Source organism: Hakea prostrata, chromosome 3, assembly GCF_041222555.1.
Source record: "Hakea prostrata isolate BN-2017 chromosome 3, UWA_Hpros_2, whole genome shotgun sequence".
Classification (NCBI taxonomy): Eukaryota; Viridiplantae; Streptophyta; class Magnoliopsida; order Proteales; family Proteaceae; genus Hakea; species Hakea prostrata.
The window spans coordinates 12,688,079-12,711,107 of NC_142602.1; the positions used below are offsets into that span (position 1 = coordinate 12,688,079).

A 23,029-nucleotide genomic window follows, 5' to 3' on the forward strand; every position below is an offset into this window, starting at 1 on the left:
TAAAATTAGAATTCCATTCAAATGTGTTTTTTGGTGAAACAGATTATAATTCAAAATTGCATTGCTGTATTTTCTTATAAAGAACCTCTGACCATACCCACTTTTATATAATACTTAAAAATATTTTATACTTGATTAATAATTGTATTCTCCAGATCAGTTCAATTATCATTTCAATTATTCAATAATAATTAGTTGTTACGTAAAATTAAGTAGACCATAGTTGAAACATAAGGTCAAGGCCTCAAAATAGCCTTTTTAGCAACACATTGTTGAAAATTGAAATTCTACGAGAAAAATTATTCCATGAAACTCCATCTGGACAGAAGCCTTAACACGTTGAATCGAGTAGTACACTAATGAAACAAAATTGTTTTCGAATGCAACAAACAAAAAGTCGAATTTGGATCCTGCTGATTGTTGGATGAGCAACACTCAAATGAAATTAGTCTATTTTAAAAGCGAAATTACACCTTTTGAAAACAGATTGACACCGTATTAGCTATTTCTAAATGAACTGATTCTGTTTTAGCCTTTGGATCTAACGGTTGTTCGACAGTCAGATCAACGAGAGACTTGGATGGAGAGAATTTAGATCCCAAGAAGTCCTCTCAATTGCCCAAATTCAAATTCTCACTCAATTTATTTGGGTCGAAATGCTCACTCAATTTAAGTGTGAGATTAATTGGGAAATATTCCTAAATTTAGATATATGAGCTAGTGATTAAATTAAATTAAACTCATTAAAGGGTGACCACACCAATGTCCATAAATACCCTTCCTTATTAAGCCAACCAAAGAGACAGCCTGACAGCCACACCCCCCTTCACTTACACTCACATATCTCCGTATCTTTCTCCTTATAAATATCATTTAACGCTTCGCTCTCTGTCACCGTTCTCTCTTGCTCTCTCTTTTCTTTCTCTCTTCTCTCTTCTCTCTCTCTTTCTTTCTCGTCTCTTGCGGTTGCAGAGGGAATCTACGGTATTCTCTAGATCTGATCCGAAGAACAAGGTACGAACAATACTCTCGGGACTTTAGATCTCTGTTGCCAGGAGTTCGATTGATCTGTCTATTGCGTTTCTAAGTTTGTTTTTGTTGTCGAATTCATTTGAAGCATTGGTTATGTTTTAGGTTTTAAATCATGATCTTGTGTTTGTAGACTCTTCCTTTTATGATGTTAGATGTTGCTGATCTGATGTTTTCTTTGCTCATTTGGCTGGATCTTTTAATTTTCTTTTTCCCTGGAGGAATTCGATGATTGTTGTGCTTTTCCGGTGGATTACCGTGTCTTCTTTCCTTTATTTCATTATATTTGTAGCGTTTCTTTAGCTTTTAGGAGTAATGTGAAACAATGCCAAAAATGTGTTATGCTGACCTAATTTCTCTTGACATACCACGGAAGAAGGTTTTCGAGTCGGTAGTATACATTAAAATTTCGTTGAGACAGAGAAAGCCAAATCTTCTTCTTATGCCCCGGGAATATATAAAAACCTGGGCTCAGTGGAGATAACTGAAAGACTGGAATGACTGACAAGTGTGGACTTGTCCATTCCTTCTTTTGTTGTATATTACACTGGATAATAATCTTCAATTTCATGGTGGTTCCTGAAATATGTGGTTTCTGGATTTGCATCTGAATAGAAAATGTAGTATTCCGTTCGACAAAGTTCACTGGATTTGTTAGGAAAAGAGAATATACTCGATCAACCTTCCCTGGTGGTTGAACTTACAAAATTTTGGACTTCAATGTGAAACGAAGGGCTGAATTTTTAAAGGTAAGGTAGCGTGATGCCATCCCCCCGCGTCTGTTGTTTGCTGAGCTGCAGGATCTGCACTGATGCTAATTTTGACCTGTTATTTAAGCATCCATGGGCAAAAACACCATCAATCTTGCGGTTCATTGGGAACATGCTCTGCAATGAATGGGATCCCCATTTCACTTAAAGCAAGATCTCAGCTGTGTGTTATTTCTATGCATTATATCTAGTGTTAATGTAGCACAGCCGAAGTGCATGGGAATCTTTTTTCCTTTCAACCTCCAAGCTAGTCTGGACTCTGGAGCTAACATTAAGCCCCATTTTCCAGTAAACTTTAAAATGTTTATCATCAAACTTGGAAGGGAGGAAGATGTTACTTTTTATCTTTTGTATCTTTATATGTAGTTTCAGTTTGTAGTTCATTTATCTACCTTAAGTCTTACAAAATGCTTTTTCCTTGACATATTCCCTCTTTTAGGGTTTGCTATTATGCATCTGTGCTTCATTTGATTTTGTCCCATATGATTTTCATTAAGTGTATAGATTACATTTCAGTCCTTGATTATCAGGGGGGTAGTTTTTACTTGTATTATTGCCGTTACATGTGCAGTAAGTTTCATAGTAAAACGCCCGATTGCTATTTGGAGCAAAGTTTTGCCATGATATATTATTTGTATATTTCTTCTTGAACCCATAATGGCTCACTATTTGAAACTTAAGTTATGGATAGGAAGCATTTTCAAATCTTCTTCTTGTGTTATAACAGTCCTGGTCCATCTCTGCTTATTTCTAATCCCAATTACATTCAGTTTTTAGCACATTTCATGGAGGAGAAAAAGGGAAACCTTTTCTATTCTTGTTCTCCCTTAGTTCTCCTAGCTACTTGTGCTTCTCCTTCAATATATTGTTTCTTGCACATATAATCTCTACAATCTAACTTGTACTGTACCTTTTGAGTAGAGAATTTTGAATGCCAAAGTTCATTTAGCAGCCCCTCTTGCCTTTCTCAGTATAAAATTCCAAGGTGATTATTGAGTTTTAGTAACTGATATTCCCAATAGTTTGAATTTTATGTTATTGTCAAAGGTTGGATCATGGTTCTTAATGTAATTAGCCAATTTCCCCGAATAAAAAGCAGAGTATGCATTGAAGCCGCTGTCCTGTGCTTAATCTATATCCATATTAAGTAAGCGGATCACTCAAATGTGGAATTGCTTTTGTACAATTTGCATATATGGAATTCTTGATAGTTATATCTTTCCAATCTCTGAAATTTTCTCCATTCTGCCCTAGTTATATGTCTTGGTCATGCAACATTCTACTGGTGTAAGTTATTAAGTTTTGAATGCAGGTTAAGGTGTCCTTCTGTAGGACCAGAAGAACAGAGAGGAAAAAGAAACAGGAGAGGATGGGTCGTGGAGTCAGCAGCGGAGGTGGTCAGAGTTCATTGGGCTACTTGTTTGGAAGTGGCGAGGGCCCAAAGCCAGCTGCTAGGCCAGCTGAGCCAGCTGCTGAGAGCCAGGGTGCTAATAATGGGCCTTCCCCAAAGCCAGCTGTTGTTTCTCAACCAGTGGATAACAGTAAGTTGATTCCAGCTGGCATCCAAGGGTCAAGAAATGCAAACAACTATTTCCGTGCTGATGGTCAGAACACTGGCAACTTCATCACGGTATGATAATAGTTGCCATGTTTATATTGGTTTTCAATTTTACCAGGACCCAGGTTTCTGAATTAATCTTGAGCCTAAAACTAGAAAAATTTAGTAAAAACTATCTGGTCCCAAATATTCCAAATGAATTTTTTTTTTTTGGGGGGGGGGGGGGGTGTTAAGATAAAAAGAAGCATGTCAAGCTACCTTATTTATGAGGGTAAACTCATTAGGTTTGTTTATCTTGTTAGTGCAGTACTGAATTGAAGAGTCAAAGCAGTATAAAAAACGGAAAACAACATTTCCAGACTAGGGAGAGAATTATGTAGCAGAATCCAACTAGGATATGAACCTGGAAATCAGTTTAGTACTCTAGAGGGGAGGAGCCTTTCCTGAAAGATTCAATTTGATCTAATGAGTGAATCTGAGTTATGTAGGTGTCCGACTACGGCTAGTGGAGGGGGGCAAAACTGGCAGACAAAAACATCTAATGGACGATCAGATTGTAGAATATAAAAATGAAAATTCAACTCAAGATAGGTGTTATGCAATTCAAATCAGAAGAACCAGAACAGTATAAAGAGGGCATTGCTCTCAGTATTCAACCCAATAGGCAAATCCTGCTCAAACTAGGACTCTAACCAACAGTCTAAGAAATTTATATCTGAAAACAGAACCTGATACTGAATAATGACAGCAATATAATCTGAAATATGAACAGAGATCTGCTCAATAAAACTATTAAAGGAAATTGTAGTGTAAGGTTGCTGCAATTAGTCAATACTAATAAAAATTCAGCAACAATTCCTCCTTACGGTTCAACTAGCCTAAGTCGACTTTACACAGAACTTGTGAACTTAAATTGACCCAAGCATACTACTGGTTTAAGCCAAGAGTTACTTAGGACAAGTTAAAATAGAAACATCTCTCAGCCTCTAAAACATTTTAAGTACTAACACTAATGTCTAATGTTAACTGACTTAAACATACCACTGGTTCAAACTAAGATTGACTTAGATTCTCTACTAGATTTCTGGAGGTTATTTAATGGTCTATATTGAATGTTATCCTGTTATGAGTGACAGTTTGATTTCACATGTTGGCGAATGATAGTTTAGGGCCAGATGATTGCCCCAACCCCAAAAAGGAAAAAATGCACTTGAAGCCTGAGGAGTGAGGTTTTTCAAACCAAATGGTTGGGAGAGGTCATATAGTTTTGCTTCTTGGATCATTTGGTTCAGCCGTTCATTCGCATAATGGGTTGAAAATTTTATGCTGTTTTTTGCTACACATTAAATAGTTGACATGTTTTTTTCTTGGCACAGATCCTTGTGTATGTTTTCGATGAAATTAATTTAAAAACTTGCATGGCATGTATTAGCTGGCTAGCTATTATTTTTAAGATAATATAATTGTGATGAATAAGTGCTCATATGTAGAGATGTAGGATGTTACGCTGTGGGTCAACCAAATGGTCTGCCCAATTTATGGAGACCATGGCTCTAAGAAGTGGAGCCTGGTACCTATTTTTACTGTCAACTCTTAGAGGGTTGGACCTTGGTGGATGAGGTTGTTCTGTTGCTACCTAGTGGCTAGGAGGTTGAATCAAGAAAAGCCTCTTTGTGAAGCCGAATAAAAGGCTGCATCCATTATGACCCTGAAATGGGTGAAGCCTTTGTGCACTGAGTCTGGCTTCGTACCCACTGGGATCCCAACTGTATTTGGTGGACTGTTTGGTGAAAGTTAACTTCATGTTAATTTCATTTGATCAATCTTGTTTTGTGTGATTGAGGAAATGAGAGGGAGTTCTTTTAAGGTTTTACAAAAATTGCTGGAAATTCTTAATTATGGCCAAAATTTTATTAAAGACCTTTCTACCAAAGAAAAGCTATGTTTAAGAAATTCAATAGATATTGAGTTCATCTGCGCAAAATCAGATACTCAACTACTCAACTACTTGTTTTATTACCCCCCCCCCCCCCAAAAAAAAAAAAAAAAAAAAAAAACTACTTAAAACTTGTTCAATCCATTGATATGTGACCGGACCACATTTAGGAGGATGTTCTGCTGTATAGGTTTTCATAGTAATAAATTCCTGATGACAGAAGTGTATTAGCAAGGGTTGTCTTGTTGGTTACCTTTCATGCTTTTCTGCATTTTGTAAGTAGGTTTTAATCTAGGTGGTCTGCTCTTCCACTTGTTTAACTGCATCATGTCTTTGAGGGTGTCTTGATCTATCTGGAATGTTTTTGGGTGCAGGATCGGCCTTCCACTAAGGTTCACTCAGCCCCAGGTGGTGGGTCTTCTCTTGGTTACCTGTTCGGTAACGGTAATGGTAATGGTAACGGTAATGGTGAAAAATGATTTCACTGCCCTTCAAAAGCACGGAGCTGTTTTACTGTCTTTCCAGGACCAGTAGTAGCTTGGAAGAATCAATATTTTCATTCTCATAGAGAAGAGACTGGTTGAACATGTATTGTAATATATAGATCTTTCTTGGTTGAACTTTTGTTGGTAGAACTGCTTTAAGTGATGGAGCTCCCCAATTAGATGCAAAAACATCATTTCAAGCATAAACCTTTGTGTTAATGAATTCCTATTTTCCGTTGCATGGTCAATCTAAACTCATGTAGTTTTTAAGTTTTTCAATTTTAGAATCTGTTACTCGTGTATTATTTCATGTTCAGTTGGGCGTTCTAATTTTTTCCATTTGTTGGAGGGTTTTGACTTGGGGTTGGTTGGGGCATTGCTGTGAATGCTCTTAGGTGTCATCGATGTAATGTTATCGTTTCTATTAAAAGATAAAATAAGATACAGGGTCATCTTGATTTCTTTATTGGCCTTCGCCTGCTGATTTCTTAGTCATTGTAATGCTTCTTCGTCATTGCACTCCGTATGTTCCGTGGAGCTCGTTCAAACTGCAGTGCTGCTTCCCAATAGCTAGTGCTTATGTATGATGTACGTTCTTTAAAGCAACAGAATATTTGCACAGTTTGGATAAATTTCTTTCGATTTAGTATGACTCGTTAAAAAATTAGTATTGTCCACAACCACAAGTCCAGGGGGAAACGCTTTACAGCAAATAGAACAGAACCGAACCAAATGGGAGACCTATGCATGAAGTGGAGGTTCATTTAGGTCTCATTCGATCCCAGTGTGGGGGATTAAAAGTTGGAAAAAAGAGTTGATCATTTATCAAATGATTATCTAATAACCCCTAAGCATGGCTTAAGAGGGTGCTAAAGAAATAAGGCGTTTAATGGAACATATTCACTCAACCTAAGTTGAACCGATTAGCAAATGACCTACAGGTCTCTCTTTTAAACCGTGCCGTTTGATTTTGGTGAGGGAATGAGACTATATCATTTGTAACACTCTTACCAGAACAAACTACTGGACCGAAGTTACGAGGACGAAAACTAACCAAAATCAAGCTACTACTATTGGGAACCACAAGGTATCCCAGCATCATCTCCTGAAGAAACCTTTAGTTGAGGCTCGTATATCAACACTCCGCTCAAAGATGATGTACTTCGATTACCATTTATGGTGGGCATACTATTAAAACATCATATATGTAACTGGAATATCAGATTGCATCCAGTAGATGATTCCTCCTGTGAAGAGGGTTGTCGCCTGGGTGGTCTATGCCACTTGGTAATAATGGAAACAGCAATTCCAAATTATGCAAAGAGAAAACACAGAGACATACATTTTTACTCTTCTAAAGATGTTAAAAGTCATTCTATGAGGCTAATACAGTCTAAGATCTGTCCTTATAAATAGTCACCTACTACACTGCAACTAAAGGGGGTTTCGGGGGTGCAGGTTACAATCCATATCATTGAAGAATAGAAAATAACCTGTCAAGAGTCTTCCCATCATTTCTGCAGCAAAAAGTCGAATCAAAACCAGGTCTTCCTTCTTGATTGTCAAGTTTTATCTCTTCAGAAGGATACATTTTCTGTCTAAAAGGAATAATGCTACCTTGGTGCCCTGCCACCTGGTACAATGAAGTAGGTGAAAATTTGATAAGCCCATGGTTAGACTTATTAATAGAGATATGATCAAAATGGAACAAGCATGAAAAAGTAACACGAATACCCCAAGCACCCTGAATTACATTTACCAATAATGGCATGATCAAACTGGAACAAGCATGAAAATTTTTGGTTGGTTTCAAATGTGAAAAGTTGAATCATCAGGCCAGGGTCCTGGATCGACAGGCATCGTGTTAAGATATAAGAGGAAGCTCCACCAGTCAGATTTTGGATGTACATATGCTGACGCATTAAAAACTTGAAAGCATCATGAATGGATGAGTTAAAAATCTCCTTATCCATACCTTAGTTTGAAGTTGAAGTGACCATACTCTTGGCATCAGCAGGGTTCTGACACAGAATTTTTGTAACGGGATTCAGTTGACTTTTGCCTTCATCTTTCAAATTTGGAAGGGCTGCCATTGGTGCTTCTGGATTTCCATAGACCTGCTGAAGATGCCCACTTCAGCAAATATGATCTTAACTCTTTGATAAAGCATCAGTTGTCAGATTGGAAAGCATTCAAGGCAAAATAAAGTGGTTAGAACCATTCACTTTAGGTCAGAAATTTTAGCTCAAGGTAGTTGGGCAGTTCAGATCACAGTAAACCTCGATGACTAATTAAAATGAATGATAGACGACTTCATGCCTTTTGGGTTAGCCAGCTTTTGTCTGCTGGGAAAATAGAGCAAAGCTTCAAGTTTGACAGAATTCAACCAGAGCAAGTGAAGCATTCAGTGTCTTGATTGTCAAGACATAAATAACAGCATATAGCAATTGACTCAACTTACATCACCGTGTCCGTTAATGCAAGAATCAGAGAGACATGATTACAGCAGCTTACTGGGTAGTCATTTAATTAGATTGACACTACAGGTACCATCCATAGAACTGCTAAAAGAAGCAAGTTGTAGAGACTGCCTACTAGGGAAGAGGGATGTATGAGATGAATCATATGGGACCATAAAACATAATAAGCATTACATTGTTCAAATTCATAAGCAAGAGCGTTTTCAATTTGGAACTCATGTGATGTGGAACCCCTTACATGGACATCATTGGCCTGTCTGCAACATACTGGTTCTTGGTTAACCATGTAGCCATCAGCCAACTTGACACCAATCTCTAAGGCCATCCGTTTCCTGGTATGAAAAGAAACAAGCGCTTGAAGCGATTTTTACGATAAGAATTTCTGGTTGCAACTTGACCTATCAGAAGCAGCACTGTCATAAGAATCACATCCTCACCTACTTTGGTTGTCATCGGCTGCAGGGGAAAAGCTTGGTGTATTCAAAAATATTAATCCTCGAAGCAGCTTTCCATCAATAATAGTTTCAATATTATGTCCATAGAGGAAAGTTCCAGTAATCTTGGCTTCAAATGTCTTTCCTTGAGAAGCCTCTACTTCATTGGACAAATGATTATATTTACCTGAATCATAATACAATTAATTAGGTACAATATAATGATCTCAAGCCCAACTGCAAATTTTTTAGTGACAGAGGGTCAACAATCTAAAACCTTTCACTCCAGGTTCTTAGATATCTTCAATGGGCCAATTTATAAATAATTTGACATTCTATTATTACCTGTTATGACTCAAAAATATCATCACAATATGTCATAAGACTCATAACCACAGAGATCCAAATCAGCAGTGGAACCACACAACAGCCAAAGAACCAAAATCAAAGGTTTGCATGTTCACAATACACAGGTGTGCTAAAAGGTGATTTAACCACTGTCGGCCTTAATTTTCACATGGCAAACAAATACAACCAGAAACCAGAAGCAGGGTGTGTTTGGTGCAGAAGCCACTCACAAAAACAACAACAACAATAAGGCTTGTCCCAACTAAATGGGGTCGGCTACATGGATTCTTGCCCTCCAATCAGTCTTGTTCGAGGCCATGCTAGATAAAAGGCCTAAGCTATACATATCCTTTCTCACCACTTCTCCTAAGGTAGGTCTATCCCTAGCTGTCCTAGTTCCTTCAATATGGATTATATCACTTCTCCGTACAGAGGCATTTATAGGTCTCTATTGAACGTGGTCGTGCCACCTCAAACGACTTTCTCGAAGCTTATCACTTATGGGAGCAACTCCCAGACCAACTCTAATATAATCATTTCTTATCTTATCCATCCTAGTTTTGCCACCCATCCATCTTAGTATCCTCATTTCTACTACACTAAGTTTATCTATATGATTCTTTTTAACAGCCCAACACTCAGCACTGCACATCATAGCTGGTCGAACAACAGTCCTATAAAATTTTCCTTTAAGCTTTAATGGAATACGCCGATCTCATAGACCCCGGACGCACCTCTCCACTTCATCCACCCTATTTTAATCCTTTGGAAAACTTCATCCTCTAAATCACCTCTTTTACTTATGATTGAACCTAGGTACCTAAAACAATCACTCTGAGGAATCTCTTTATCGTCAAGTATCACCACCTCATCATCTGCCCGATCATGACTAAAGTTACAAACTAGATATTCTGTCTTCGATCTACCAAGTTTAAAACATTTTGATTCCAAAGTTACTCTCCATGATTCTAATTTGGTATTAATCCTCACTTGGGTTTTATCAATCAACACAATATCATCCGCAAAAAGCATACACTAGGGGATCTCATCTTGAATGTCTTTGGTTAATTCATCCATTACCAGAGCAAATAGATATGGGCTTAAAGTTGACCCTTGATGTAGCCCAACTGTTATCGGGAATTCATTACTTTGTCCCCCCCCCCATTGTTCTAACACTAGTCACCGAACCATCATACATATCCTTAACTATATCTACATATTTACTTGCAACACTTATTTTCTCTAGCACTTGCCAAATTAACGCTCTAGGGACTCTATCATAAGCTTTTTCTAGGTCAATAAATACCATACAAAGGTCTTTCCTACAATCTCTATACCTTTCCCATAAGTCTCCTAATTAGGTAAATAGCCTCCCTTGTAGATCTTCCCGGCATAAACCCAAATTGGTTCTCCAAGACTGTAGTTAAGTGTTTCAAACGGGTTTCATTTATTCTCTCCCATAATTTCATCCTATGGCTCATCAATTTAATGCCCTTATAGTTATTACAACTTTGAATATCTCCTTTATTTTTGTAAATTGGAACCATGACACTTCTTCATTCATTTGGCATTTTCCTTGTGCTCATAATCTTATTAAACAACTTAATCAACCAAACTAGTCCATGGGTTCCTAAGCTCTTCCATACTTCAATTGGGATTTCATCAGGACCTTGTGTCTTGCCGAATTTCATCCTCCTTAAAGCTTCTTTTACTTCGAACATCGAAATTCTACGTATATAAGTTCGGACATTGGTGCCTTGGTGAAAGGTGTAATCGTCCGAATCATAAGTGCTTGAAGAATGCTCATTTAGTAAACTAGAGAAATAGGTTTCCCATCTTTTCTTAATGTCCTCCTCGCAAACTAATACTTTACCATCTCCATTTTTAATACATCTAACATGGTCAAGATCTCGACTCTTCCTATCCCTCATCTTTGCTATCTTATAAATAGATTTTTCCCCTTCCTTCGTGCCCAACTTATTGTATAACTCTTCATACTTCTTTTCCCTTGCTTTTCCCGCAATTTTCTTAGCTTCATTTCTATCCAACCTATACCTTTGAAGATCCTCAACATCCTTAGTTCTTTGCCATGTCTTAAAACTAGCTTCTTCTTTTTTCCTAATGGCAGCTTGAACCTCACTATCCCACCACCACCACATCTCTCTATAAGAATGGAGCATTCCTTTTGATTCACCTAGGACATCTTTAGCCACCTTCTTAATACACATAGCCATCTCATTCCACATTGCATTGGTATCCCCTTTAAAATCCCATTTTCCTTGCTTGACTACTTCATTAACGAAGGATTTCGAGCACTCTCCTTTCAAATTCCACGATCTTATTTTGGGATAGTTTACCTTGGACCTTTTATGTGTTCTTGGGACTAAGCACATATCCAAGACCTTCAATCTATCAGTCCTTCTAATTAGGAAGAAATCTAGTTGGCTTCTATGTTGTCCACTTTTGAAGGTAATTAATGCTCATCTCTCTTTTTGAAGTAAGTATTTATAATAGATAGATCAAAAGCAGTAGCAAAATCTAAAATTGAAATCCCCTCCTCATTCCATTCTCTAAAACCATATCCTCCATGTACACTCTCATATCCTCTTTGATCTTTTCCAATATGTCCATTTAAATCACCTCCTATGATAATATTTTCTCCTTGACGAATTCCTTGCATTAATCCATCTATATTTTCCCAAAATTCTAGCTTTAGACTTTCATCTAATCCTACTTGAGGTGCATATGCACAAATTATATTTACGAACTCTTTCTCCATTACAAGCTTGATAGCAATAATCCTATCACCCACTCTTTTAACATCCACCACATCATTTTTTAAATCTTTATCCACTATTATACCCACTCCATTTTTATTTGTTTTATCCCCATTATACCAAAGTTTAAAGTCATCCAACTCTTTGGCTTTTTTACCCTTCCATCTAGTCTCTTGAATGCAAGCTACATTAATCCTTCTTCCCCTCATAACATCTATCAATTCTAAGCTCTTACCAGATAAAGATCCTATGTTCCAAGATGTCAATCTAATCCTACATTTATGGATTAGCTTCTTTACCCGCACTCGTCCATGGCGTGGGAACCCTTGCCTACTTATCACCGCATCCGAGCGCCGATGCGACGCGTCGCTTATAGGGGACGCCCTAGCTAACCCTTGCCCACTTATCACTACACCCGAGCCACAGTGTAGCGCATCGCTTCTTTTGTCGGGGAACGCCCTAGTATAGCTTTTATTATATAAGGTCGAATCCATGAAAAAATATTTGGCTAGATTTTTTTTTCCGGTTCCGGCTGCCGACCTAACGCACCAACCCTCCTCCTTTACTCGGGCTTGGGACCGGCAGCAAAACACTGGCGGATTTTGGTGCAGAAGCCACTCAATGTAGCTCAAACCCTTCCAAAATCAACCTAAGCAGGTAGCAAAACCAAAAATCTCCTAAGCCCTGGTTCTGCTCCAGTATCCAGAAGAGTCACATCTCCTCTGGCCACATCTACTAGGCCTTGCATGCCGCTTGCTGATACACCTAAATAAGATTCTACAATATATCATATAAGCTCAGTGAGATGATCAATTTCTTATTAGATCTATTTCCCCAGGCTATTCTATCAATTTAGAAAGCAATAAATTTTAGGCTAGGCATTTTCTTGCAACTATTTGTTGGAGTAATTAATCCCTCGATAAGGCTGAAGGATCAAATAGCTTTGGCCCTCGTATAGATGTTCACTATGTTGATGGCAGCTGGGGAGAATAAACGAGGTTTCCTCCTTCAACTATCATGCATTACAAAGTTTAAGGTTGGACTTCTGACACTCCCCAATTAACACATATCTGTAAACAAAATTGCAAAACTTATAACGAGGACAAGTAGGAAATTTTGTTGAAGTGGTTTTAGTAGATATGCTATCACATGGCATTGGTGCCAAGATGGCTCCAAGCTCACATCCCAAAACATCAAATATAAAAGAAAGTTGAATAAAAATTATCTTGTTATAAGATAGAATATTGGTAGGACCAAATCAGCTCTTACTTGCTAGGCCAGAAGATTGCACTGGTGCTTGTATTGTTATTGGCATTTGCATTGCAACAGGCGTTGTCCCGTTTTGAGGAAACTCTTTGTCATTAACTGGTTGGTTTACTGGAAGATGTTGTTCTTGACATTTTCTCTTCAATTCTTTTTTGAAAGAGAACTTTTCTTGCTTCTGTCCATCTTGCCCATTTTCCATTGAAATTTCTAGTAGTATAAACTGTAATTAGACATTTGCTTTACAGAACTTCACATTAAATTAGAAATAAACTTATGAGAGAAAGGTAAACCTGTGTGTAAATAATAAATATCATCCAGGGCCTCCAGATCCTGATTGCAACCCCCTATGAACACAAGAGTACCCTTCTGTGGATTCAAACAATCCCCAGCAGCAGAAAATCTGGCAGTAGGCCCCTCGCCAGCAACAATCACCTTGGTCCAAACCCCACTAACTATTTGAACATTTTAAACAGAAGCAGAGCCAATAAATAGTTGATTGTTAGAAGCATTGGCATTGTATAATATTCAAGATATTGGAACCAGATGCTGGATTATCTATCATGAAAAAAATACTGAATACTACATTGATTTGGACAACATTAAAAATAAAGGAAGTTTTCAAGACAACTGACAGAAGCGATGAGACATAAATACTCTGTACCTACTACCCAGTAGGGCCAGTACACATTGTAAAGAACATGTTTAAGAACATCATAAAGCCATCTTCAGGAGATGAAAATGGAAGGAACTCACATGAGCACGGTGGTGGGTTGGGTAAATTCTTCATGAACAACAGTAATGAGACCTCTTTAGTACCAAAAGCATTGGTTCCACATTTGACAATTTGTTACCTTCACACCATTACTACTGTCATGGAACCAAAAATCCCAAAAAATTTTGTGATCCTCCCCCTCCCCCCTTCCCCCCCTCCATCACAGTGACCTTTCTTCAGTAGGAAGGGTAATCCAAAAGGTTCTCAGGAATAGATCTTCAAAACAAATTTTAATGTTAAACCTAGTTGTCCCAGCATCATCTTGGGTCCAAGGTGATTGCACGCTTTGTTTGATACTCTGGATGCCTAGATATTATCTTGTGACACCGTGCCTTTTATTATATCAAAGTTTTTCTTTACATTTCAATAATTTATGCTGATTTAAGTTTATTCTTTTGTGTCTGGATAAATATGACTACATTCTATTCTACATTCTTTTTTATATGCTGATTTCTCACATTACACCATTAGAAGTGCATTTATACGTATCATTGATAAGTTAGATATATTGCACGCCTAGGGTGCCTAGGTGCGCTTGTTGCCTAAATGCCCCTCCAATGCCTTGGGTTGCCAAGTCACCTTGATAACTATGGTTTCAAAAGTATTGCTGATGTTTCACTTTGGGTTCACAAACAAAAAAAAGTACCAAGTGCATTAGAACCCTGCCATTGCAGGGTCTGTGGAGCGTAAGTGCGTAACAACGTACCTCACACCCACTTCAAAGAGAAGTTGTTCCCTACTAGAACCAATGGGAGGGGACCTTGAGAAAAGGCCACATAAGCAAGCAACATAAAGGAAAATTTGCTTTCAATCAGCTTGAAATTGCATTCAAAATCCATGCTTATCCTTGCTTGGAGAACCCATCCTGGTGTCCACTAGAAAAAGGTCTTCCCTGGCAGACACACAATATTTTACTTACCCGTAACAGAATTGAGTTTTGGGCCATGTAGGATAAACCTCCAGTAGAGTAACTCTGAATCGTTCAAGCAGGAACAGTGATGCAATCCCTCATGACAGAGGGATGAAATCACCTAACCAAAATCTCCCATTGGACAGAGTACTCTTCCTACAACTGACCAGAAAACCAAGTCGTTGGCGAGGGCTCTAAGGCCAAACTTAAACCCCAGGTAAACTTTGAATAAAATTTCAACATCGTGTATTTTGTATTCACAGGTAAGTGGAGTTTGACCTGTTGTAATACTTGATCTGCAGCAAGTAGAGATTAAGATATTAACTTTATTTTATTTCTGTTGACGGAGTTGTATAGGAGGTAAAATTAGAGTCAGATCCTATTTGAGTATTAGGATTACTTGTTTGCTTCCGGACAAGAGACTTAAGCGTATGTAAGCCAGCAGTTTTAAGTTGGATATTAAATGAAATTTTTTTACCTTATCTAATACTAAATTAGGAAAGAAATACTATGCAATAATTATCTGCTGTCAACGTTGGCCCAAACACTGTTCAAGTGAATAGAAATTTTTGTCCTTCATGTTTTAATCTAAATCTGGAAGCACCACTATACCCAAAAGGCATGGATTCTCTACATGACAACTTATTAAAACTACGTTTGATGATGCTAATTATAAAGCAACACTGACAACCACACTAGAAAATATAAGACAACCAAATATTCTCTATATCAGTTTTGTTAAGAATATAACTGAATATGCAGCAGAAATCAGCACACACACATGAGACAAGGCATTTACTTTGTTCGGACTTAAGACCTACATCCGAAGGATGAATCCAATGGACTCGAGAATCCATGCACTAACCAAATCAGTGAAAAGAGGTTACAAGAAGGTTCACTCTGCACTCACACTCTCTTGAGAACAACAATGCAAAGAGACCAAACAACCACCGACTATTACAACACCAAATACTCTATAGAGTACGATCTCACCTAGCACGAAGGAAATCTGAAGATCCACGCTCCATCCACACTAAAACCGAAGGTAATCCACTATTGAACAAGAGAGAAACAAGGGTTGAAGAACCCCAGAACCAGAGCACTGAGCAACCGTAACCCAGAAACCAGAAAATGAATGAATCGTAAAACCCTAAACCTAAACAACCTATTTATACAAAGCCATAAATGACACAATTGCCCTTACAAACAAATACATAAAACATACAAGTACAACCCTGTATAAAAAGACCAGAATACCCCTGACTTGAGTATCTATTACCAACAAGTTTGGGGCTATAATTTCCCAGAACTTCGCAATGTTTCATTTTGTTAGGATTTGGGAGCAGCTTTCACACGAACCATAGAGAGAACTTCTAAATTGAACCCCTCTTTACTTCTGAGGGACGGGGTGTGGTCAGAGATTGTGGGAGGGGTCGCTCCCATAATTTGTAGAGAATATTTCTGAATGCAATAACTACCTAAAATGCTCTTCTTCCCAACCTCAACCCCTCACCCCCAAAATAAAAAATATATTAAAAAACAAAAAGAAGAAGAAGGAGAAGGAGAAGGGTCAACTTGCTAATTTCTTCACATTATGGTAAATACTTGCTAAGATTATTAAATGGAAACATCTGGAAGGACAAGAAGCTTAGAATGTAATGTAGTACTGTATTTGATTGATCAAAACAGTAGCCAAATAGGACCATTCATAGGGAATCAATTTCAGATTTGGACAGAATTCAGATGTGAAAGAGGGCTGAAACTAGAGTGGTATTATAAGGATAATAGAATAACAAGATGGGCTGAATAGATCTTCAAACAGGGGCAGAACTATGATGAAGAAATTGAAAGGACAATATGAAGGAATCGATAATAAAAATGTAACACTTGGGCTTCACAACCAATGTGGATCGATTGGATCGAACACCAACCTACCTTGATCAAACACAAGGAGTCTCCACAGAGAAGGAATGCTAACAAAGGAATTTAATTTCAATAGATGAGTTGTGTCTTCACCTTTTACCTAAGTCTCTTTATATAGCATTCTAAAGAGACATAAACATTAATGATAACATCAAATCACTAGCTAACACCACCTACCTATTAATAACTCAACTACTACCTGAGTTTTGACAAAGGAAAACTCCTTTGACAATGAGTTCTTTTATTTTCAAACCACAGTCCATTTTATTGACTTTTCAAAAACTAGACTTGGGCTTAGGTCTAGACTATGAAGTTCAACACATGTGGGCTAATTTTCTCCCACGAAAGTAATCCAAGCCCATGAAACCATGGGCTGATTTTAACCAACTAAAACAATCCTAGCCCATGAAAGCCATGGGTTGTTTTGGATCATATCCTTAGGCTTTGATGGGCTTGACCATTGGGCTTTTCTCTTCCTTATATATGTTGTTGATTCTGCATCAGAAGGTCTCTCTAAGAATATCTCTTTCTTTGCTTTTTCCGTTCGCTAAATTTTCCCTCTGAAATATTGCACCCAACTTCATTACATGTAAATTGCTTTTTGGTAATTATAACAGCACTGACAGTTCTATAAAATTAAATGAATAAAATTTTCAAAATATATACAAAATGCTATAGCCATATAAATATTTCCAAATAACCACTTTTGAATGAATATTGTGAGGGGGAAAAGAAGAGAGATCAAGTTTGAACATCTATCAAAAAGAATGAAGAACACAATGTGATATATTTGGGACCAAATAAAGTAAGCACTAATTGAACTTCATGATATTAAGAAATAACTCATTTTGTAATTTACAGGAACAAAAATTTCCATGATATTAACTATTGAAAGACAACAACTCCAGCATGTTCATAACTTCAAACAGTTAGGGTCATACCCCAGAATTTTGGGATATGTCCATCAATGTCAAAATTTCAGGCCTTGGAATTATTGTTACGTTTGGAATACCCCAGAGTTTCAAAAATAGAACCCACAGGCACCATAAAAGATGTAGTTTGAAGGAGTACAGTTAACTTTTCCCAGTAGCTCAATAAACTACCACAGTATGATGCCCAACCTTTTTTCAAAAGAAGCACAAGGGAGGAACATGAACTGTTAATGATGAATACGTACCTACATCAAGCATATAAATGTCACCATACAAATTTCGGGCATCGGCAAATCCTCCAAAAACAAAAAGGCATCTTCCCAGAGTAACAGTTGAATGGCCAGCACGAGGTGGTAACATTTGGCCAGAAGTGCTTAATTCCCTCCATAGTAGAGTATCTGTTGAACCCACCAATGAAAATTAGATCAGCAACACTGAAGTAATTAAAGAAAGAATCTACCAGACAAAATCATGACTTAAAACCAAAAACAGAACCAATACTTCAATGAGATTCGATGACAAAAAAACAACAGAAACCCAATAGACAGATCAATCAAACTCCTCGAAACAGAGATCTGAAGTCCCAAAAGTATTGTTTGAAAATTAAACTCAGCTCAACTGAATGAGATCAGCTAAATGTGTCCTAAATCTCCAATCAGTTCATTCCAAGCCATAGAAGATTCCAATTCTAAGATATACATCTCCTTCCTTAATGGTTATTTAAGCTTATACTTCTCTTTTGTTCCTTTAATTTGTAATAAATGACTTCTCCATATTAGAGCATTCAAAGGCATATACATCACAATTAAAGTATGACAAGATTTCCCTGGTTGAGACACCTAATTCCACCACATTGAAAGGTCAAATGCTAAATTTGACCATTGGATACATGGGAGATAGTCTGAACAGACCACATGTCAAATTCTAGATCCAAATTCAATTTGCACCCATGGTAAACTTTTAGATTTTTCAACCATATTTGACACATGGCCAATGCAGTTTGTGGCTGAAATCTGAATTGGGGTTTATATGCCCATAAAATTCCATCCCAATCTAATCCACCATGTGACAGAGGTAAGCAACCAACCATTGTTTGGTCATGTAGACCACCAGACCAGAAAACCTAAGAAAGATGAAAGTGCCTCCCTTTTCCATAATGCAGCCAAGAGAAATTTTTAAACACACATACTTTTAATCAATGTTCATCTGCATAATTTAAACATGGGCAATAAGCAAGGCAGACACCTGTATCAAGTATGTGGACATCCGACAAATAACAGTCAGATGAATCTTCTCCACCAATTACAATAATTTTGTTCTTCCAAGATGAACTAGTATGACTATCTCGAGCCGAAGGCGGATTGCCAGATGTTACAGCTTTCTGCCATACCAAACTCTCTGCAAATTAACAGGAAAATTAAACATAGGGGGAAGAGATAAAAGAAAAACAAAGTTAACCCAAATTGCTATATCAGCATCAGCAGTATCTAATAAAGATGCTTTTCTTAGAAGAATCTAAAGCAACCACTCAAACCATGAGAAAACAGCAACAACAGATTATGGGAAATAAGTGCAGAATGGTACACATCACTTTTGATTCCAAACAGATCAAAGAGATGAGAGTAAGGGTTAGCAGGCCAGGAAAGTTAGAAAGACTAGCAAAGAACCATCCAAGTCCTTTAAACACGTTACTAGGATTGATTGTAGAGCACATTTGTGCATTCAATAAGCTGTTGGTCTTTTCAAGTGGCAGATCACCGAGGTTGTTCTATAAGTTTTAGATACCCAATAATCCCTCTTGCACAGTTGATTTGCCTCTTCAACCATTCATATCCCATTATTGAATGCATGATGCTATAATATATCCTCAAATACTAAAGGAGTGAAACCAAAAAAAAAGGATCTCATGCTAACCAAGATCATCAAAAAAGTGATCAAATGAGAGAAATATGCTGCACCAACAAGTAAAACTTGGTGCTAAGCCAACTAGCAAGCAAAACTGGCCCAACAAAACTATTGGTGTACCACTGAAAAGTGAATGTAAATGAGGGTTCTGAACATACAAGAAGAGTAATCCTCCAAATCATTAAATCCTTACAGAACAAAATTCCTTAATGGAGAAAATATTGACCAATCAGTAGCTTGGTAGAGATGAAGTCAGCACATAAATGCTTGGAGTTTGACAATGATTGGCACTAAAAAGATAAGCTTACCTGTATCCAAAATGTAGAGATCATTATAATATACTTCAAATGAACTTTGCCATGATTTACCACAGCCTCCGAATATGAAAAGCCGTTTCCCAATGAGTGCTGCACTATGTCCTTCACGTGGTGTTGGTCCTTCCCCATGTGCTCTCGGGCAGATCCATGTGTTGGTTGCTAAAAGCATGATTCAGCACATTAACGCAACTTCAAAACATTCATCAATTCATGATAGTCCAGGAACTTTCAGGCATATTAAGCATCCTAACCAACCTAGACCCATCTTGGAATGAAAATATCAACCAACCCCCGAAAGAAAACGATGGTGATAAAAATCCAGCATTATGACCCCATATCCTAACATCCTGTTTAAACACCTAACATCGAGAACTGGTGGTAGGCCAAGGGGGGGGAGATAAATAGATTTTTTTTCTTTATAGTACCTGAAAAATAATAAAATGAACACAATTTTCCCCAAAAACGAAATAAATAACAAAGAAGGAAAACATAACCATGGGGCTTGCACCATTTAAAGCTCAAAGAAACATGACATGGTAGCAGCAAAAAATTCTTTTACAGCCTTCTTCAGTCCATGTGCTTATGGATTTTGTTGTTGTTTTGATCTATGAAACCATTTAATCAGGTATGACTTTATCTCTGAAATTGAACACAGCGAAGAACCAACTTTTTACATAAAACAGAATCTTAATAGGATTTATAATAAAAGCAATGATAATTAGAGAAAGAGATTACATGTATCTAGGATGAACAAATCCTTGAGAGGATTCTTCCCATCTGTACCCCCAAATATAAACAAGTTGTTCTCAACCGTGGTACAACTATGACTGTCCCTTGGAGACGGGGCAAGACCTCTCATCCTAGGCTTAATCCATACCTGTTTAACTGCAAGCATCCACTAGCAGAAGTTAGAAAGGGAACAACGAAACTAAAATATCCAACACTGAAAATGATATCCAGATGAAAATGCAAAGTGCCACCTAAGCAAGAAGAAAGAGAGAGAGAGAGAATATATTCCTGCAGGAAGAGGAAGGAGAAGAGACAGAGCTGTAGTGCTCTAAGGAAAACTCGCTCAACAATGCATACATTGAAATGCTAAAATGAATCAACCTATGTCTAAAAGAAGATCCTCTTCAAGAGAGTATTGATGCTAAAACCCAAATATTTTCAAAACCCACGAACACTAACCACAAGGACGCCACTAAAATCAGAAGTTCAGAAAACCCAGCTCCCATAGAAATCATAACTACCCAGACCTGCCCAGTTACAACATCTCCTTGTATTCAAAGGAAAATGTCAAACAACAATAGATTTTCTTTTGGTAAGAATGAAACAACAATATATGGAAATATCACAATATCCAAACATCAATAATGTATGTAATCTATAAAATTACAAAGGCTCACCAGAATCAAAAATATACACGTCGTTAGTTTGGCAGTTATCAGGACCATAACCACCGAAAACATAGAGCAGTTTCCCTCCATGGATAGCATTGCATGAATGACCCCATCTTCTTCCAGGCCCAACGAACTCGATCGTATGACCTACAGATCTACTATGTTGCGGATGAGTTTCTTCTGTCAGTCTCTGGCTCACCTCTAACTTCTCCCACCTCATTGTGCTGCTATTTTAACCAAATACACAAAACCCAGATTACCCTTTCCAAGTATGAACTCTTATCCAGACGCAAACGAAATGGTTTTCAACTATAGCAGTCCATGCAAGGTCCCGCGATTAAAAGTGTAGAATCCCGTTATTGTAGATGGGGTAAAGGTAACAGAGGAGACAGAGAGAGAAATACGAATCTAATCCCTGTGCTTCGCAGAGTTAAAATGCTTAAATGGGTGAGATAGAATGGTGCCTGTAGGTTAGACAGGAGGAGCAAGTGATTCGTCTTCCTTCAGAAATTTGGTCGATTTTTGTCACAGATCGTCCGTTTTTCTTATTTTCAGACAATATTTTCTACTGGTTATTTGAAAAATTATATACGGTATATGGAAGATAGCAATGATTTAACCTTTTCATTTCCCAACAGAAAAAGAAAACCTTGTGAAAAAATTAATTTTGCCATTAATGTGAAAGAAATAAAGAGTTGTCAAAATAAACAACTGTTTCTTAAGACATTCCCAAACACACACAAACTACTCCATTTTGGGCATTACTGGAAAAAAAGAGGATGTAAAGATCACATTGGGCGAACCAGGGCAGGCCCTGCACTAACAACAGTTAGGAGAACATTAGAAAGTTTGGTAAGAAAACATCTAAAAAAGGCAAGGTTAGGTTATGTATTAGGAAAATTTCCTTTTGTTTTTGGGGTAAGAATGTGAAAAGACGCGACATCTATAGACATCTTTACGAAATCTAATGGTTTAGATAATCTTTCTAAGTTACTCAAACTTAAAATTTATTGAGTTTACTATACAAAGGGTAATTCGGTTGGTAATACCATTACCTCTTATTGTCGTGGGTTGTGGGTTAAAGTCTCACTGTGGCCTATACATAATAGGCTTTGTCTCTTTTATTAAAAAATATCAATTCTCCAAAAAAATGATTAATTTTATTTTTTATAACACTGACAATCAACTTCACATCCACCCCATGGATTTGTGGGCCATAGACATAAGGAGGGGAGTAAGGCAATCAAGGGTGTGAGAATGTGAGAAAAATGCTAAAACTTAATACCTCATTGATCTTACTGCGTTGCCCTGACATGCCAAAAACACATCTACCATTTCCAAAATTGAAACATGCTTAGATGTTTTAAATGATCTATTTGTAATAGCAATGCATATGTACTAACGTTACATGACTAGTGAACAATCTCTAAACAAATATAACATGCATAGATTAAAAACAAGAAATAAGAAAATTCACCTCAATTTCGCAGTTCTACAGAAAATATTGAACATAAAATCCTAGACAAGATTCATGAACGGATTGAAGGCCTCGATCTATGTATCAACCATTCAAACCCATTGATCATTGCTGAAACAGAACTTTCTTTTTCTTCTTTTGGTAAGGCTGAAGAAAACTTTATTGAGAATGACAATTAAATATTGCAGAGCCCTCTTAAAATTTTGCATATAATATGGTAAGTGGCAAGGATTAACATGGGAAGTGCAGATCTTGGTGTGATGGCTTTCATTGGTCCTCTCCATCCGGTGATTACTCTATTTATATCTTC

At 37.4% G+C, this 23,029-nt stretch overlaps 2 protein-coding genes across 5 annotated transcripts; one reads left to right on the forward strand and one right to left on the reverse strand.

Moving 5' to 3' along the window:
- The first annotated feature begins 874 nt into the window (after positions 1-874).
- Positions 875-6,057, forward strand: LOC149020845 (protein SPIRAL1-like 2). Of its 2 annotated transcripts, XM_089149066.1 has the most exons (3): positions 875-1,014; positions 3,112-3,429; positions 5,668-6,057. In XM_089149066.1, exons 2-3 carry the CDS (start codon positions 3,169-3,171, stop codon positions 5,770-5,772), a joined length of 366 nt encoding a protein of 121 aa, XP_089005192.1. In that variant the 5' UTR covers positions 875-1,014; positions 3,112-3,168; the 3' UTR covers positions 5,773-6,057. The 2 variants fall into 2 exon arrangements, with proteins under 2 accessions (XP_089005192.1, XP_089005191.1); XM_089149065.1 differs by lacking the exon at positions 875-1,014 and having other exon boundaries at positions 3,106-3,429.
- Positions 6,058-6,799: 742 nt separating this feature from the next.
- Positions 6,800-21,844, reverse strand: LOC149020846 (uncharacterized). 3 transcript variants are annotated; one of them, XR_016172252.1, is made up of 12 exons: positions 21,249-21,844; positions 20,578-20,727; positions 19,834-20,001; positions 18,866-19,018; positions 17,866-18,018; positions 13,374-13,535; positions 13,087-13,290; positions 8,696-8,879; positions 8,497-8,590; positions 7,754-7,898; positions 7,538-7,622; positions 6,800-7,411 (listed from the first exon to the last, which is right to left on the reverse strand). XR_016172252.1 is itself a non-coding variant. In XM_089149064.1 (11 exons), the coding sequence occupies exons 1-10, from the start codon at positions 21,460-21,462 to the stop codon at positions 7,755-7,757; spliced, it is 1,623 nt and encodes a 540-aa protein (XP_089005190.1). In that variant the 5' UTR covers positions 21,463-21,844; the 3' UTR covers positions 6,803-7,411; position 7,754. The 3 variants fall into 3 exon arrangements, 2 of the variants coding, with proteins under 2 accessions (XP_089005190.1, XP_089005189.1); XM_089149064.1 differs by lacking the exon at positions 7,538-7,622 and having other exon boundaries at positions 6,803-7,411; positions 7,754-7,895; XM_089149063.1 differs by lacking the exon at positions 7,538-7,622 and having other exon boundaries at positions 6,803-7,411.
- Between the last annotated feature and the right edge of the window lie 1,185 nt (positions 21,845-23,029).